This window comes from Neoarius graeffei, chromosome 7, assembly GCF_027579695.1.
Source record: "Neoarius graeffei isolate fNeoGra1 chromosome 7, fNeoGra1.pri, whole genome shotgun sequence".
Classification (NCBI taxonomy): Eukaryota; Metazoa; Chordata; class Actinopteri; order Siluriformes; family Ariidae; genus Neoarius; species Neoarius graeffei.
The window spans coordinates 22,022,504-22,035,035 of NC_083575.1; the positions used below are offsets into that span (position 1 = coordinate 22,022,504).

Here is a 12,532-nt window from a genome sequence, read left to right on the forward strand (position 1 = left end):
TGTGATTCATGGACTGCACAGTGAACACATTAAGACTCAAATCACTGCAAGTCCAACTAAAATATCAAAGATGATCCTGTGATTCAAACAGATGCCAATGAGGCTTCAATGTACTCTATGGTCAAGTGGCATTCAAGTTTAATTCACCTTTCTTAGTTAGTAGATTTTGTCTCAGGTCTTTGGATGGAATGATATTGGACAGCCAAGCATCACTATACAAATTAATGAACGGCCGTGTATCTTGTAAGCTGCTAATGGAAACATGAAGCATTACCATGGACCATTAAAGCCATGTGTTTCAATGCAAGACATAATAAAACACTATTAGACGACACAGTACCAGTCAAAAATTTGGACACACCTTCTAATTCAATGGTTTTTCTTTTTCTATTTTTATTAAGTAAGATACTTCATGTCTTAAAGTAATGATGGATGTCGTTTCTCTTTCCTTAGTTGAGCAGTTCTTGACATAATATGGATTACTACAGTTGTGGTGTTGAATAGGGCTATTTACTGCATTGTTATTATTTACTGTTTGATCTCAAACAGGGCGGCACGGTGGTGTAGTGGTTAGCGCTGTCGCTTCACAGCAAGAAGGTCCTGGGTTCGAGCCCCGGGGCCGGCGAGGGCCTTTCTGTGTGGAGTTTGCATGTTCTCCCCGTGTCCGCGTGGGTTTCCTCCGGGTGCTCCGGTTTCCCCCACAGTCCAAAGACATGCAGGTTAGGTTAACTGGTGACTCTAAATTGACCGTAGGTGTGAATGGTTGTCTGTGTCTATGTGTCAGCCCTGTGATGACCTGGCGACTTGTCCAGGGTGTACCCCGCCTTTCGCCCGTAGTCAGCTGGGATAGGCTCCAGCTTGCCTGCGACCCTGTAGAAGGATAAAGCGGCTTGAGATAATGAGATGAGATGATCTCAAACGCATTAAGAAGGCAGGAAACGGCACTAATTAACTTTTGACGAGGCACCTGTTAATTGAAAAGCATTCCAGGTGACTACCTCATGAAGCTGGTTAAGATAATGCCAAGTGTGCAAAGTGCCATCAAGGTAAACACTGGTGACTTTGAAGAATCTAAAATATGAAATACATTTTAACACTTTTGTTTACCGCATAATTCCATATATGTTCCAGATGTTATTTCATAGTTTTGATGTCTTCAGTATTGTTCTATAATGTAGAAAATAGTCTATCTATGAAAGAGTAGGTGTGTCCAAACTTTTGACTGGTACTTTTATTTATTATTTTTTTTTTTTTACACACGCGGTCATACAGCTACATTTTACAGTGGCTGTCATATTCATACGGCATATTTTAGGTACTTAAAAAAAAAAAAACACAATATCCTTACAAATTAACGCATATACAGTGAGGTCCAAAAGTCTGAGACCACACTGAAATCAACAAATTTTTAGAACTATTTTAATATTCAAGCTGCTGCATTATTTCTGTCCCCCTATGTAAATGTAAGCAAATTTGTGATACTGCTCATGTTATCCGCTTTGCACAAGTCAAAGTCATCCTTGCGTCTTATTCGTACCATTAAACGCATTCAGACGCCGCCCTAATGGACTGGAGATAACACGAATCAGGTTTTACAAACGAGAAACACGAATACACTCATTAAGGCAAAAATGGGGAAATACCAAGCGCATGAAATTTCATGTCAATATTTTTAACTTGGGTTACTCCTGATAACAATGAAATTATCGCATTATTATGTTTTCCAAATTAAATAATTAAAAAATATATATACAAAATAGAACTTCTAAGTCTAAGAACTAGAAAGAAAGACCTTTGGACTCTACTGCCAAACACTCCAATTATTGCTTCTGTATATCATTTTCTAAATTATGGAAATCAGTCATTGATCATTTTCTAAACGGGAGCTTTTTTCCTAAGCATATTTCGAGTTTGTGGTTTTAAAAAACACCCCACAATAGACTCCTCTATTAAAACAATCCTAAAAAAAAAATATTATACGAGTGAGGCTGCCTTGGAAAACCCTTGATGTTGCAATTTGATACAACATGTAGTTCTGAAACATGCTAGTTTTTGCATGCATCTCAAATACAGTGATGTTTTAAAGTCTGTTTATCCCCAAATGTAGAAAATAGAATCTATTTGGTGAAGGTCCATTTCACAGTGGCAAATAACCAACAACTTGATCAAAGCATGATGTTTACTGTATGAAGAAAGGACATTTAGCCGTCAAGCCAGCACTCTTTTGGCAGACTGACTGTTTCTACAGCCGTGTTTGTTAATCTGGCTCCGTGTCAAAAATATTTTGACGGTACATTTCACCACAAGTTTTTACATTTTCTTAAAGTAGCTTTTCTCATGAATTCAGCTGCATCAACAATATCAATAACAATATGGGTTTTCCCAGGTTGTCACACTTCCAAGATATTCGACGTTACTCCGACATTACCTGTTCTGACTTTTTTAAACTACAGTGTATTTCTCCTCTTATTGTTTTTGAATTCAATAGGAACAATAACAGGACAGAAAAAAAAAAGTGTGCAAAATGTTACGACTCTTCATTAACATGGATTTATTTTTATTGTGCTTCTCTCTGCAGTATGTAGACTGGGGAGTAGACTAGAGTGTTACACAGATCCAGAGGAACCGGGTGAATGGACAGGTCCTCAATCTGCCCTCAGCTTCCTGTGCTTTACGGTTTCTGTAGGAGTCGCACCGTTCGAGTGGCCATTTACAGATTTAACAACGTTGTGTTGGTGATCCTTTTTCAGCGCAGCTCCATGCTTCTTATAAGTCTGATGAACAGAGAACAAACAAATCAAATCAATCATCCATCATGAGGCAAGCTGGCACACTTTCAGTGCTGTATTTTTAGCATTTTTGAAAGGAATCATCAGGGATTTGTAAAAGTCCGAGGTAAAATTGTAACTAAGATTTCTGACAGGAAAATATTCAGGATGGATGGTTTTCGCCGTTTCCATTTTTAATTTCACAAGATCAAAATAGAGAGACTGAATAGGGGTGGAGTTTATAGTTGCTGTAATGTACATTATTATGCCCAAAAGGTTGTGGACACCTGACCATCACATCCACATGTGAGCCTTCTCCAAGCTGTTGCCACAAACTTGGAAGTACAGAATTGTCTCGAATGTCTCACTAGAACCAAGGAGCCCAAACCTTCCAGTATGATATAGTCATTGGACAAATGCACAAAGCAAGGTACATGAAGACATGGTTTGCCGAGGCTGGAGTGGAAGAAATCGTATAGGATGTCTTTGTATGCTGTAAAATTATGATTTGCCTCCACTGGAACGATAAGGCCCAGTGTTCCAGCATGACAATGCCCCTGTGCACAAAGCATGATCCATAAAAGACACGGACTGCCATTCCAAGATTGGAATGGAAGCACTCAAGTGGCCTCCACAGAGCCCTAACCTCAACCCCACTGCACACCTTTGGAATAAACTGGAACGCCAAATTCCAATGCACCCCAGTCCTCCTCAGTGCCCAACCTCACTAATGCTGTTATTGCTCAATTAGCACAAATCCCTACCAGCAAAGCAGAACTAAATCTGAATTGGATGTTCAAAAAGCACATACAGGTCTGATGGTCAGGTGTCAAACCTTTGGCCCTATAAACCATGAAGAAGGCAACTGGACTTGCTTGAAATCCTTGAAGATGTTTCACCTCTCATCCAAAAGCCTTCTTCAGTTCTGTCTGACGAGTGGGGAGTTCCAGGTATTTATCCTCTAATGGGCCAAAAGTGTTGTTGAGGCTAAGGAGAGTCACTGAGGTCACATGGGTCATCAACCCTCTCAGTCATCCTGTAGGTATGGAGCGCTTGCATGTGACGTCACAGCCGATCCAGATTGTGACAGACGCCATCTTGTCGGTCAAACGCCATATTTCCGCCTTCTACTTCTACCTTTTCTTCTGGAAAACCCTACTATATACAATTCTACTACAACGGCTGCGGCTACAAGCTCTCCCTACCTGTGCACGTTTATGTTTTTTGTGTGTATTTTTGCGTGTTGTTCGTCTGTACCAGACTTCAATATCCACTACAACCGTATGGACTTACTGGACATTGGTTTCCAGCAGAAAATTACGGTTTGTAGCGATTTCCATCGCATGCACAACATTCCGGACGAGATAGCGAGACCAGCGGGGTCTCCGTGGATTGTTATCGGAAGCAAAGCGAAGGAGGCGGCGCCGGGAGCGGAAGCAAAAGCGAGGCTGCAGAGCCGGCCTATTGACTAAGCTCAGAAAACAGCCACTCAAATCTCCACTGCTAAGCCTCTACCTCTCCAACGCCAGATCCATGGTAAATAAGACGGACGATTTGGAATTACAGCTGGAATTACCTTATTCTATTCTATAATCGGCTGGTCAGTGCTATACTCAATACTTAAGTGACTTACCCGTCCAATGAGGATTATTTTCTTGTTTACAAGATGCCACATCTGAGTCACTGACAAATCCTGAATTTCTGTAAAGATAACTGTCCAGAGATTTATAAGCACGCAGTGCTTCACCACTGAATAGCGAGGGAAAGTTAATGAGGTAATTATACACGTCTGGGTAGTCCACCTCTGGCAGTTCAATATCCACTGACACGGTCGGGAAAACTACGTCTGGTAAGCCATAAGGGTCACTAATCTGTAGATCGTTTATTTTAGACATATATCTAGTTATCTGTTCATTAGAAAAATGAGCCGTGTAGTCCGTCGGTTGAAATTGATCCATTCTGTACACGAGTGCAGCAGTATTCAGCTGTGTTTTTTACCGACAAGATGGCAGCTGTGTACTTTCTGGTCACGTGACTGCAAGATCTCTATTAGGGTCACTGGAGGCCAGGTGTGAATGGTGTTAACAGTTGTTGGCTCTCTCTGCCATCATGTGAGTCACTGAAGTCAGCCGAGTCTTGATGTGGATGAGTATCCAGTTTTCTGGAAAGTGTGCCAAGGACTGCATTGTAGGTGGCTGAGAAGTGGTGCCTCAGACCACCTCCTCTGTTCAGTGATGGTTGTTCCAGGTTGACAAAGATGGCTTCAGATCACCCTAATGACCCCCTAGACTGCCAACACTGTTCACACCCGGCCTCCAGTGACCCCAACATCTCTAGGATGACTGAGAGGGTCAACGACCCATGTGACCTCAACGACTCTCCTTAGGGTTGCTTTTGGTCCACTAGAGGATAAACACCTAGAACTCCCCACTAGTCAGACAGAACTGAAGAAGGCTTTCGGATGAGAGGTGAAACATCTTCAAGGATTTCAAGCAAGTCCAGTTGCCTTCTTTAGCACCTATGGTTTACGATGACCTGGATGACTGAGAACCTTCACAGACACTTTGGCCCTATAGTGCAACTTCTCACAAGAAATAATTTGTTTGCCAGACATTCCTGAACATAAAATGTAACTATGTGGATAAAAAGTATAGCGTTCATTAACAAATTAAATTTTTTTAGCAAGTTTCTGTGGCGGGTGGCACGGTAGCGTAGTGGTTAGCGCTGTCGCCTCACAGCAAGAAGGTCCGGGTTCGAGCCCCGTGGCCGACAAGGGCCTTTCTGTGCGGAGTTTGCATGTTCTCCCCGTGTCCGCGTGGGTTTCCTCTGGGGGCTCCAGTTTCCCCCACAGTCCAAAGACATGCAGGTTAGGTTAACTGGTGACTCTAAATTGACCGTAGGTGTGAATGTGAGTGTGAATGGTTGTCTGTGTCTATGTGTCAGCCCTGTGATGACCTGGCGACTTGTCCAGGGTGTACCCTGCCTTTCACCCATAATCAGCTGGGATAGGCTCCAGCTTGCCTGCAACCCTGTAGAACAGGATAAAGTGGCTAGAGATAATGAGATGAGTTTCTGTGGCATAACAGGAATAAAACACTTCAGGACATGCTGTGATTGGATAATAAATAAGTGGTTTTCCTACAACAGTCCACTCTGTTGACTTTTATTCCTTAATTATTCAACTTCTGTTACCCCTCCTTGAATCGCCACCTTAACATGGTGGAGGGGTTCGAGTGCTTCAGTGATTCTAGGAGCTATGCTGTCAGGGGCATTTGCCCCTGGTAGGGTCTCCCAAGGCAAACAGGTCCTAGATGAGAGGTCAGACAAAGAGCGGTTCACCTGGTAGCTCATCTAGGAGAAGGAAAACTTTTATCTAAATCCTCTACTGTCTCACGGCTATACCCATTCCTGGGAGAGACTTTGGGAGTAAACCCTGAGGAATAATCCAGAGCTGGAGTCCATAAGGCAGTCTGCTGTTGTCAGCAACATCATTCTGGCAACTCCTGCATCGCCCTGGTGCCAGGCGTACTAGCTTCTGTTTTTCCCCTGTACTCCACCCGAGGAGAGGGGGGCGACCTGCTGCATGGGCAACAGCTTGTCCTTCATTTCAACATGCCCAGGCCTGCACCTGGAGAGGTCACTCCAGCTTCACTAAGTTAGCACTGACAACACGGGGAGCAGAAGTTTCCTGGTTATAAGCCTAGGCTTGTTTGGCATAGAGCCACGCACCAGGGGTTGCTCCCGTCGGTGGGAGGAATTCTCAGATTCCATTGGGTAGTCACCGCCTGCCTCAATCTGGGCAGCCCCCAGACAATAAAGGTACTACCCCGCTACAACCTGTTTGCTCCATAAGGTGCTTGGAGCTTAGAGATAGACAGGCAGGTTGTAAATTCCAGCACCAGGCCAATGTAAAATCCAAAGGAAGATGCCAGCTCTTCAGATCGCAAGCTGGAATGTGAGGACAATGTGTCCAGGCTACAAGAGTGACCCGTAGTCATTGGACGACCTACGAAAGACTGCCGTAATTGACAGAAAATTAGCCTGTCTCAACATCGATGTCGCTGCTCTGCAGGAGACAAGGTTGCCAGATGATGGATCCTTGCATGAACAGAACTACACACGTTCTTCTGGCAGGGAAAGAGCTCAGAGGAGGCATGCATACATGGCGCGGGCTTCGCTGTGAGGAACTCTTTGCTGTCAACAATCGAACCACCTACTGGAGGTTCCGAGAGGCTCCTGACCATGAAGATGACAACAAGGACAGGTGTAGCCAACTTTGTATGTGCTTACATTCCAACACTAAGCTCCTCTACAGATGAAAAGGACCAGTTGTACAATGCCCTGGACTCGATTGTCAGAAGTGTACCCAACAAAGAAGGGCTTTACATCTTGGGGGACTTCAATGCAAGGGTCGATGTTGACTTTGAATCCTGGCCTTCTACTATCAGTCGTTACAGAGTCGGCAAAACAAACGAGAACGGTCAGAGACTTCTGGAGCTGTGCTCCTTCCACAAACTGGCAGTGACAAACACCTTCTTTCAAAACAAGGCTAGGCACAAAGTCTCATGGCATCATCCCAGATTCAACCACTGGCACCAGCTGGATCTAATCCTGACCAGGAAGCAAGATCTCAACGGTGTGCTCAACACTAGAAGCTTCCACAGTGCAGACTGTGACATTGACCACATCCTGGTCCGTTTCAAGATGCGTCTCATCCCGCATAAAATGCATCACTCCAGATCCAAAGGCTGTCCATGCATTAACACCTGTTGATCGTCAGATCCGGCCAAAAGCCAGGAGTTCTTGGAAATCCTCAAAGCGTCACTGGAAAACGGTCAGACAGAAGCAACGACTGTTGACTCCAAATGGAAACACAGGCGTGCTGCTGTCTACCAGTCAGGGCTGGAGGCATTTGGGAGGAAGGAGCAGAGAAACAAGGACTGGTTCAAGGCTAGCTGGCGAGAAATGGAACCAGCAGTGGAGGCCAAGCACAAAGCACACCTAGCGCACGTAAACAACCCTTGCCAAGCCACACGGGATGCACTGAGGACCGCGTGCAGCAACTGCCAGCAGACGGCTCATCGCTGTGTCAACTACTGGCTGAAACTTAGAGCATACAGTCTGCAGCTGACTCTGGAAACACGGGCAGCATGTTCGTAGGCATCAAGAAAGCTACTGGCCCAAATGCAATCAAGAGCGTCCCCCTGAAGTCCAAGACAGGAGAGAACATCACTGACCAGCAGAAGCAGATGGAGAGATGGGTAGAGCATTACCTAGAGCTGTACTCCATGCAGAATGTCGTGTCCAAAGCCACGCTGAATACTATTCGTGACCTGCCTGTCATAGAAGAGCTGGGCAAGGCCATAGATTGTCTGTCCGCCAGAAAGGCCCCAGGAGTGGATGGGATACCTCTAGAGGTGATCAAGCATGGGAAAGCTGCACTGCTCCAGGATCTGCACAAACTACTCTGCATGTGCTGGAGGGAGGGCTCCGTACCGCAGGACATGCACGATGCCAAAATCATGACACTGTACAAGAACAAGGGCAACCACAATGACTGCAACAGCTACCAGGGCATCTCCCTACTGAGCATCATTGGCAAAGTGTTCGCTAGAGTCATCCTAGCCCAATTACAAGTCCTAGCAGCATGTGTATACCCGGAGTCGCAGTGCAGGTTCCGACCAGGCAGACCAACCATTGACATGATTTTCTCCGTCAGACAGCTGCAAGAAAAATGCTGAGGGCACATTTTTTTCCATGCTTCTATCCTACGCATTCGACAACAATGAAGACAGAGTATGCCTGCACACACGATCTGACAGAAAGCTATTCAACCTAGCCAGACTCAGAGCCAAGACCAAGGTCAGGCATGTCACCATCAGAGAAGCCCTCTTCGCTGATGACGCTGCACTGGCAACACACACTGAGGAAGCCCTTCAGAGACTGATAGACTGCCTCGCGCACACATGCAACGAGTTTGGCCTCATCATCAGCCTCAAGAAGACAGAAGTGATGGGACAAGGCACCGACTCCCCTCCTAACATTCACATAGGGGACTACGAGCTCAACTCCGTCAACCGCTTCCAGTACCTGGGGTCCACAATAACCTCAAACCTCTCCCTTGAGCCAGAGATCAACGCAAGAATCGCAAAGGCCATGGAAGCTTCACAAGAGGGTATAGTCAAATAAGAACCTGACAGAGAACACCAAGATGCAGGTGTACAGAGCTTGCGTTCTCAGCACCCTACTCTACTCCAGTGAAACATGAACCACATACTCCGACCAGGAGAAGAGACTTAACTCTTCATCTCTGCTGCCTAAGACGCATTCTTGGAATCCAGTGGCAGGACAGGATCACAAACACCGAAGTGTTGGAGCACGCAGGCTCGCCGACTATCTTCGCTCTTCTGAGCCAACGCTGCCTCCGCTGGCTTGGCCACGTTTACCATATGGATGAGGGCCGTATCCCCAAAGATCCGCTGTACGGTGAACTATCAGAGGGTTTTAGGTCTCGGGGCCGTCCCCGGCTACGTTTCAAAGACGTCTGCAAACGGGACCTGAAAAGCACAGGAATTGATGTCCAGTCCTGGGAAAGCCTGGCTGAAATCACATGGACCCTGGAAGTCTGCCATCCAGAGTGGGGTGAAGCAAGCAGAGAGAAGCCACATCGACTTGCTGAGGAGGAAAAGAGCCATTTGCAAGTCAAGTCCCACAGAGCAATCAGCCACAACCTACATCTGCCCATCATGCAGGAGAGACTGCCACTCCCACATTAGTCTACATAGCCACAACAAGAAATGCAATTCAAGGCAGTGACTATACTCTGGTGCAGCCATCATCTCTTGAGACGGAAGGAGGCAGATGACGATGATTCAACTTCTGTTTACAAAAGCGAGAAAAGTTTAATATTTTTGCAGTCAGGCCTTAACCTACGAATCAAGCTGTAATAAAGAGCAGTGGAAACAAACAAGGAGTCCCAGAATAGACACATTACTATCTTCACATGCTTTATGCCAGTGTCCTTATGTTAGGTATAAAGTGTAATAAATGCTGTTTAAACCATTTTAAGCATTCCCAGGCACTTTTCCAGCTTATGTGATCGATTTCAATGTGACAAACACTACAAAAATAAACCACAAAACAACCAACGCACATCCTTACCTGTATGTAGAAGTTTAAGAAGAAAATAATAAGGGTGATCATATAACTGATCTGGAAATACAGCCAACCCTTTGGGAAATCGCAGGGCCACACCACTGCACAGGATGTCTGGCTCATGGTCAGGACAAACTGGATCTGTTCAAGCAAGAATAAGGTTTGATGTACATTTTAAGCCAACTGTGCTGTAACACACTGCTCAGTATTTAAATAATATTGGCTGGAGTTGCGTGGTCTATCAGATATATTCCACTCAGCTAGCATAAAACTGAATGAGTCAAAGACGAGTTCAATATCATGCTAGCTAAATGGAATATATCTGACATACCATGAAAAAAGCCAGTCATTATTATTATTATTATAATAATACATTCCTTTTGGGTATTCAACGCATCTTTCGCTTTCAAAATCCTCTCAAAATCTTCCATATTTAATGACGCAAACCTGGTGGCCATGTTTGTTTACAAATTGTCAGTCGCTTGCTAGCACGGAAGTTTTACACCTCCGACGTGGGACATCGTGTTGTCTTAACCATGCAATATCGTAAACCATATTCAACGCTCATTCTCCACTGGGTAGAGTAATGTAATACATGTAGGATAAGCGATATGCTAACAATATTACATGCTATCAAACCAAATGAATGAAACCCACTTGAAGGGAACAGAATACATGTTTTTATTCCATCGAAAAAATGTCCTGTATGTATAATAATTAGGAGATAGATGAATGTAGAGAAGCAACAATATATTATGATTGGCATTGGCGGCTCAGTGGTTAATGATTCGGTCTACTGAATATAAAGTTGTGGATTCAGATCCTAGCACTTCCATGCTGCCACTACTGGGTCTGTGAGCAAGGCTCATCACTGCTCAGTGGCATCCTGACTCGATTTCGACCAATTCAGAAAATGTCAACGTCAATATCAATATCGTCAACCCTAACCTTTTTCCATCACTTTAACAGCAATACAATGTATTAAAATACCCAGCATGTCCCATTTTCAGTTTTGTCATTAAAAATCAATCAACAATCAAGCCACCTTTCACATGCCAATGGAGGTCAAGTGACAAGGACTAAAATGATTTTTTTTTGTTACTTTAAATTAATTTTAATGCAATTTGATGAAATGAATGGCAGCTCACCAGCTGTCCTTGTGTTATATACTTCTTCCACCAGAGGTACGGCCGCATGGAAGGAATGGCCGAAAGTCCGTAATAAGAGTACATCAACACATGGATGAAGCTGTTTAAGCAGGCTCCAAAATAGGCTGGTCAAACCAGAGAGAGAAAGAGATAATACAAGTTATGGCTGATATACCGAGGAAAAGACTGAGAAATGCAACTGCTTGTACTTCAAAAGACACCATAAATTAAAAATATTTACGTGACAATATCTATATCTTTTTACTGCTCCAAATATTCATGTGTGTATGTGTATTCAGTTTTGAATTCAATTTGAATTCAAAATATATATGCATATATATATATATGCATATATATATGCATATATATATATATATATATATATATATATATATATATATATATATATATATATATGCATGCATATATATATATATATATATATATATATATATATATATATATATATGCATGCATATATATGCATATATATATATGCATATATATATATATATATATATATATATATATATATATATATATATATATATATATATATATATGCATGCATATATATATGCATGCATATATATATATATATGCATATATATATGCATATATATATATATATATATATATATATATATATATATATATATGCATATATATATATATATATATATATATATATATGCATATATATATATATATATATATATATATATATATATATATATATATATGCGCACATACACACACGTACATATATATACACATGCACACATATGCACACACACATTTTATATTTTATATATATATATATATATATATATATATATATATATATATATATATATATATACACACACACACACACGCGCGCGTGATATTATACACACACACACCAACCAGACATAACATTAAAACCACTGTCAGGTGAAGTGAATAACATTTGATCATGTCATTACGATGGCACCTGTTAAGGGGTGGGATATATTAGGCAGCAAGAGAACAGTCAGTTCTTGAAATTGATGTGTTGGAAGCAGGAAAAATGGGCAAGTGTAAGGATCTGATACCCCTTTTCCACAAAATCAGTTCCAGGGCTGGTTCGGGGCCGGTGCTGGTTCACAACTCGTTCAACTTGCGAGCCAGCTAAAAACCGGTTTGCTTTTCCATAGCTCGCGGTGCTAAGGGGAGCCACGTCATTACATCGCTGTATACGTCAGTTATGTTGCTGTATACGTCAGTTACGTCGCTATGTTTGCATAAACCTTGGCACGAATATCGAAGCAAAAACAACAGCAGCAGCAACAATAATAATGGATGACTTCGTGTTTGTACAGCTGTTGCTTCTCATCGCTTAAAAATGGCGATCTTTCGCGGTCGTTATTGTTGTTGGTCTTAACAACTCCGCCCCCCCCGCTGACATAAGCGGTTCTATCCTCTGGCCCAGCAGAGAGT

General features: G+C 43.0%; 1 protein-coding gene across 1 annotated transcript in view; it reads right to left on the minus strand.

Moving 5' to 3' along the window:
* Nucleotides 1-2,527: 2,527 nt before the first annotated feature.
* elovl5 (ELOVL fatty acid elongase 5) overlaps nt 2,528-12,532 on the minus strand; it is a 52,719-nt gene continuing 42,714 nt past the window's right edge. Inside the window, exons 6-8 of the mRNA XM_060925404.1 lie at nt 11,072-11,196; nt 9,930-10,064; nt 2,528-2,774 (exon numbers count right to left, since the gene is read on the minus strand). Coding sequence (XP_060781387.1) covers nt 2,646-2,774; nt 9,930-10,064; nt 11,072-11,196 — 389 coding nt within the window. The 3' untranslated portion in view covers nt 2,528-2,645. The remainder of the gene's footprint in view (nt 2,775-9,929; nt 10,065-11,071; nt 11,197-12,532) is intronic.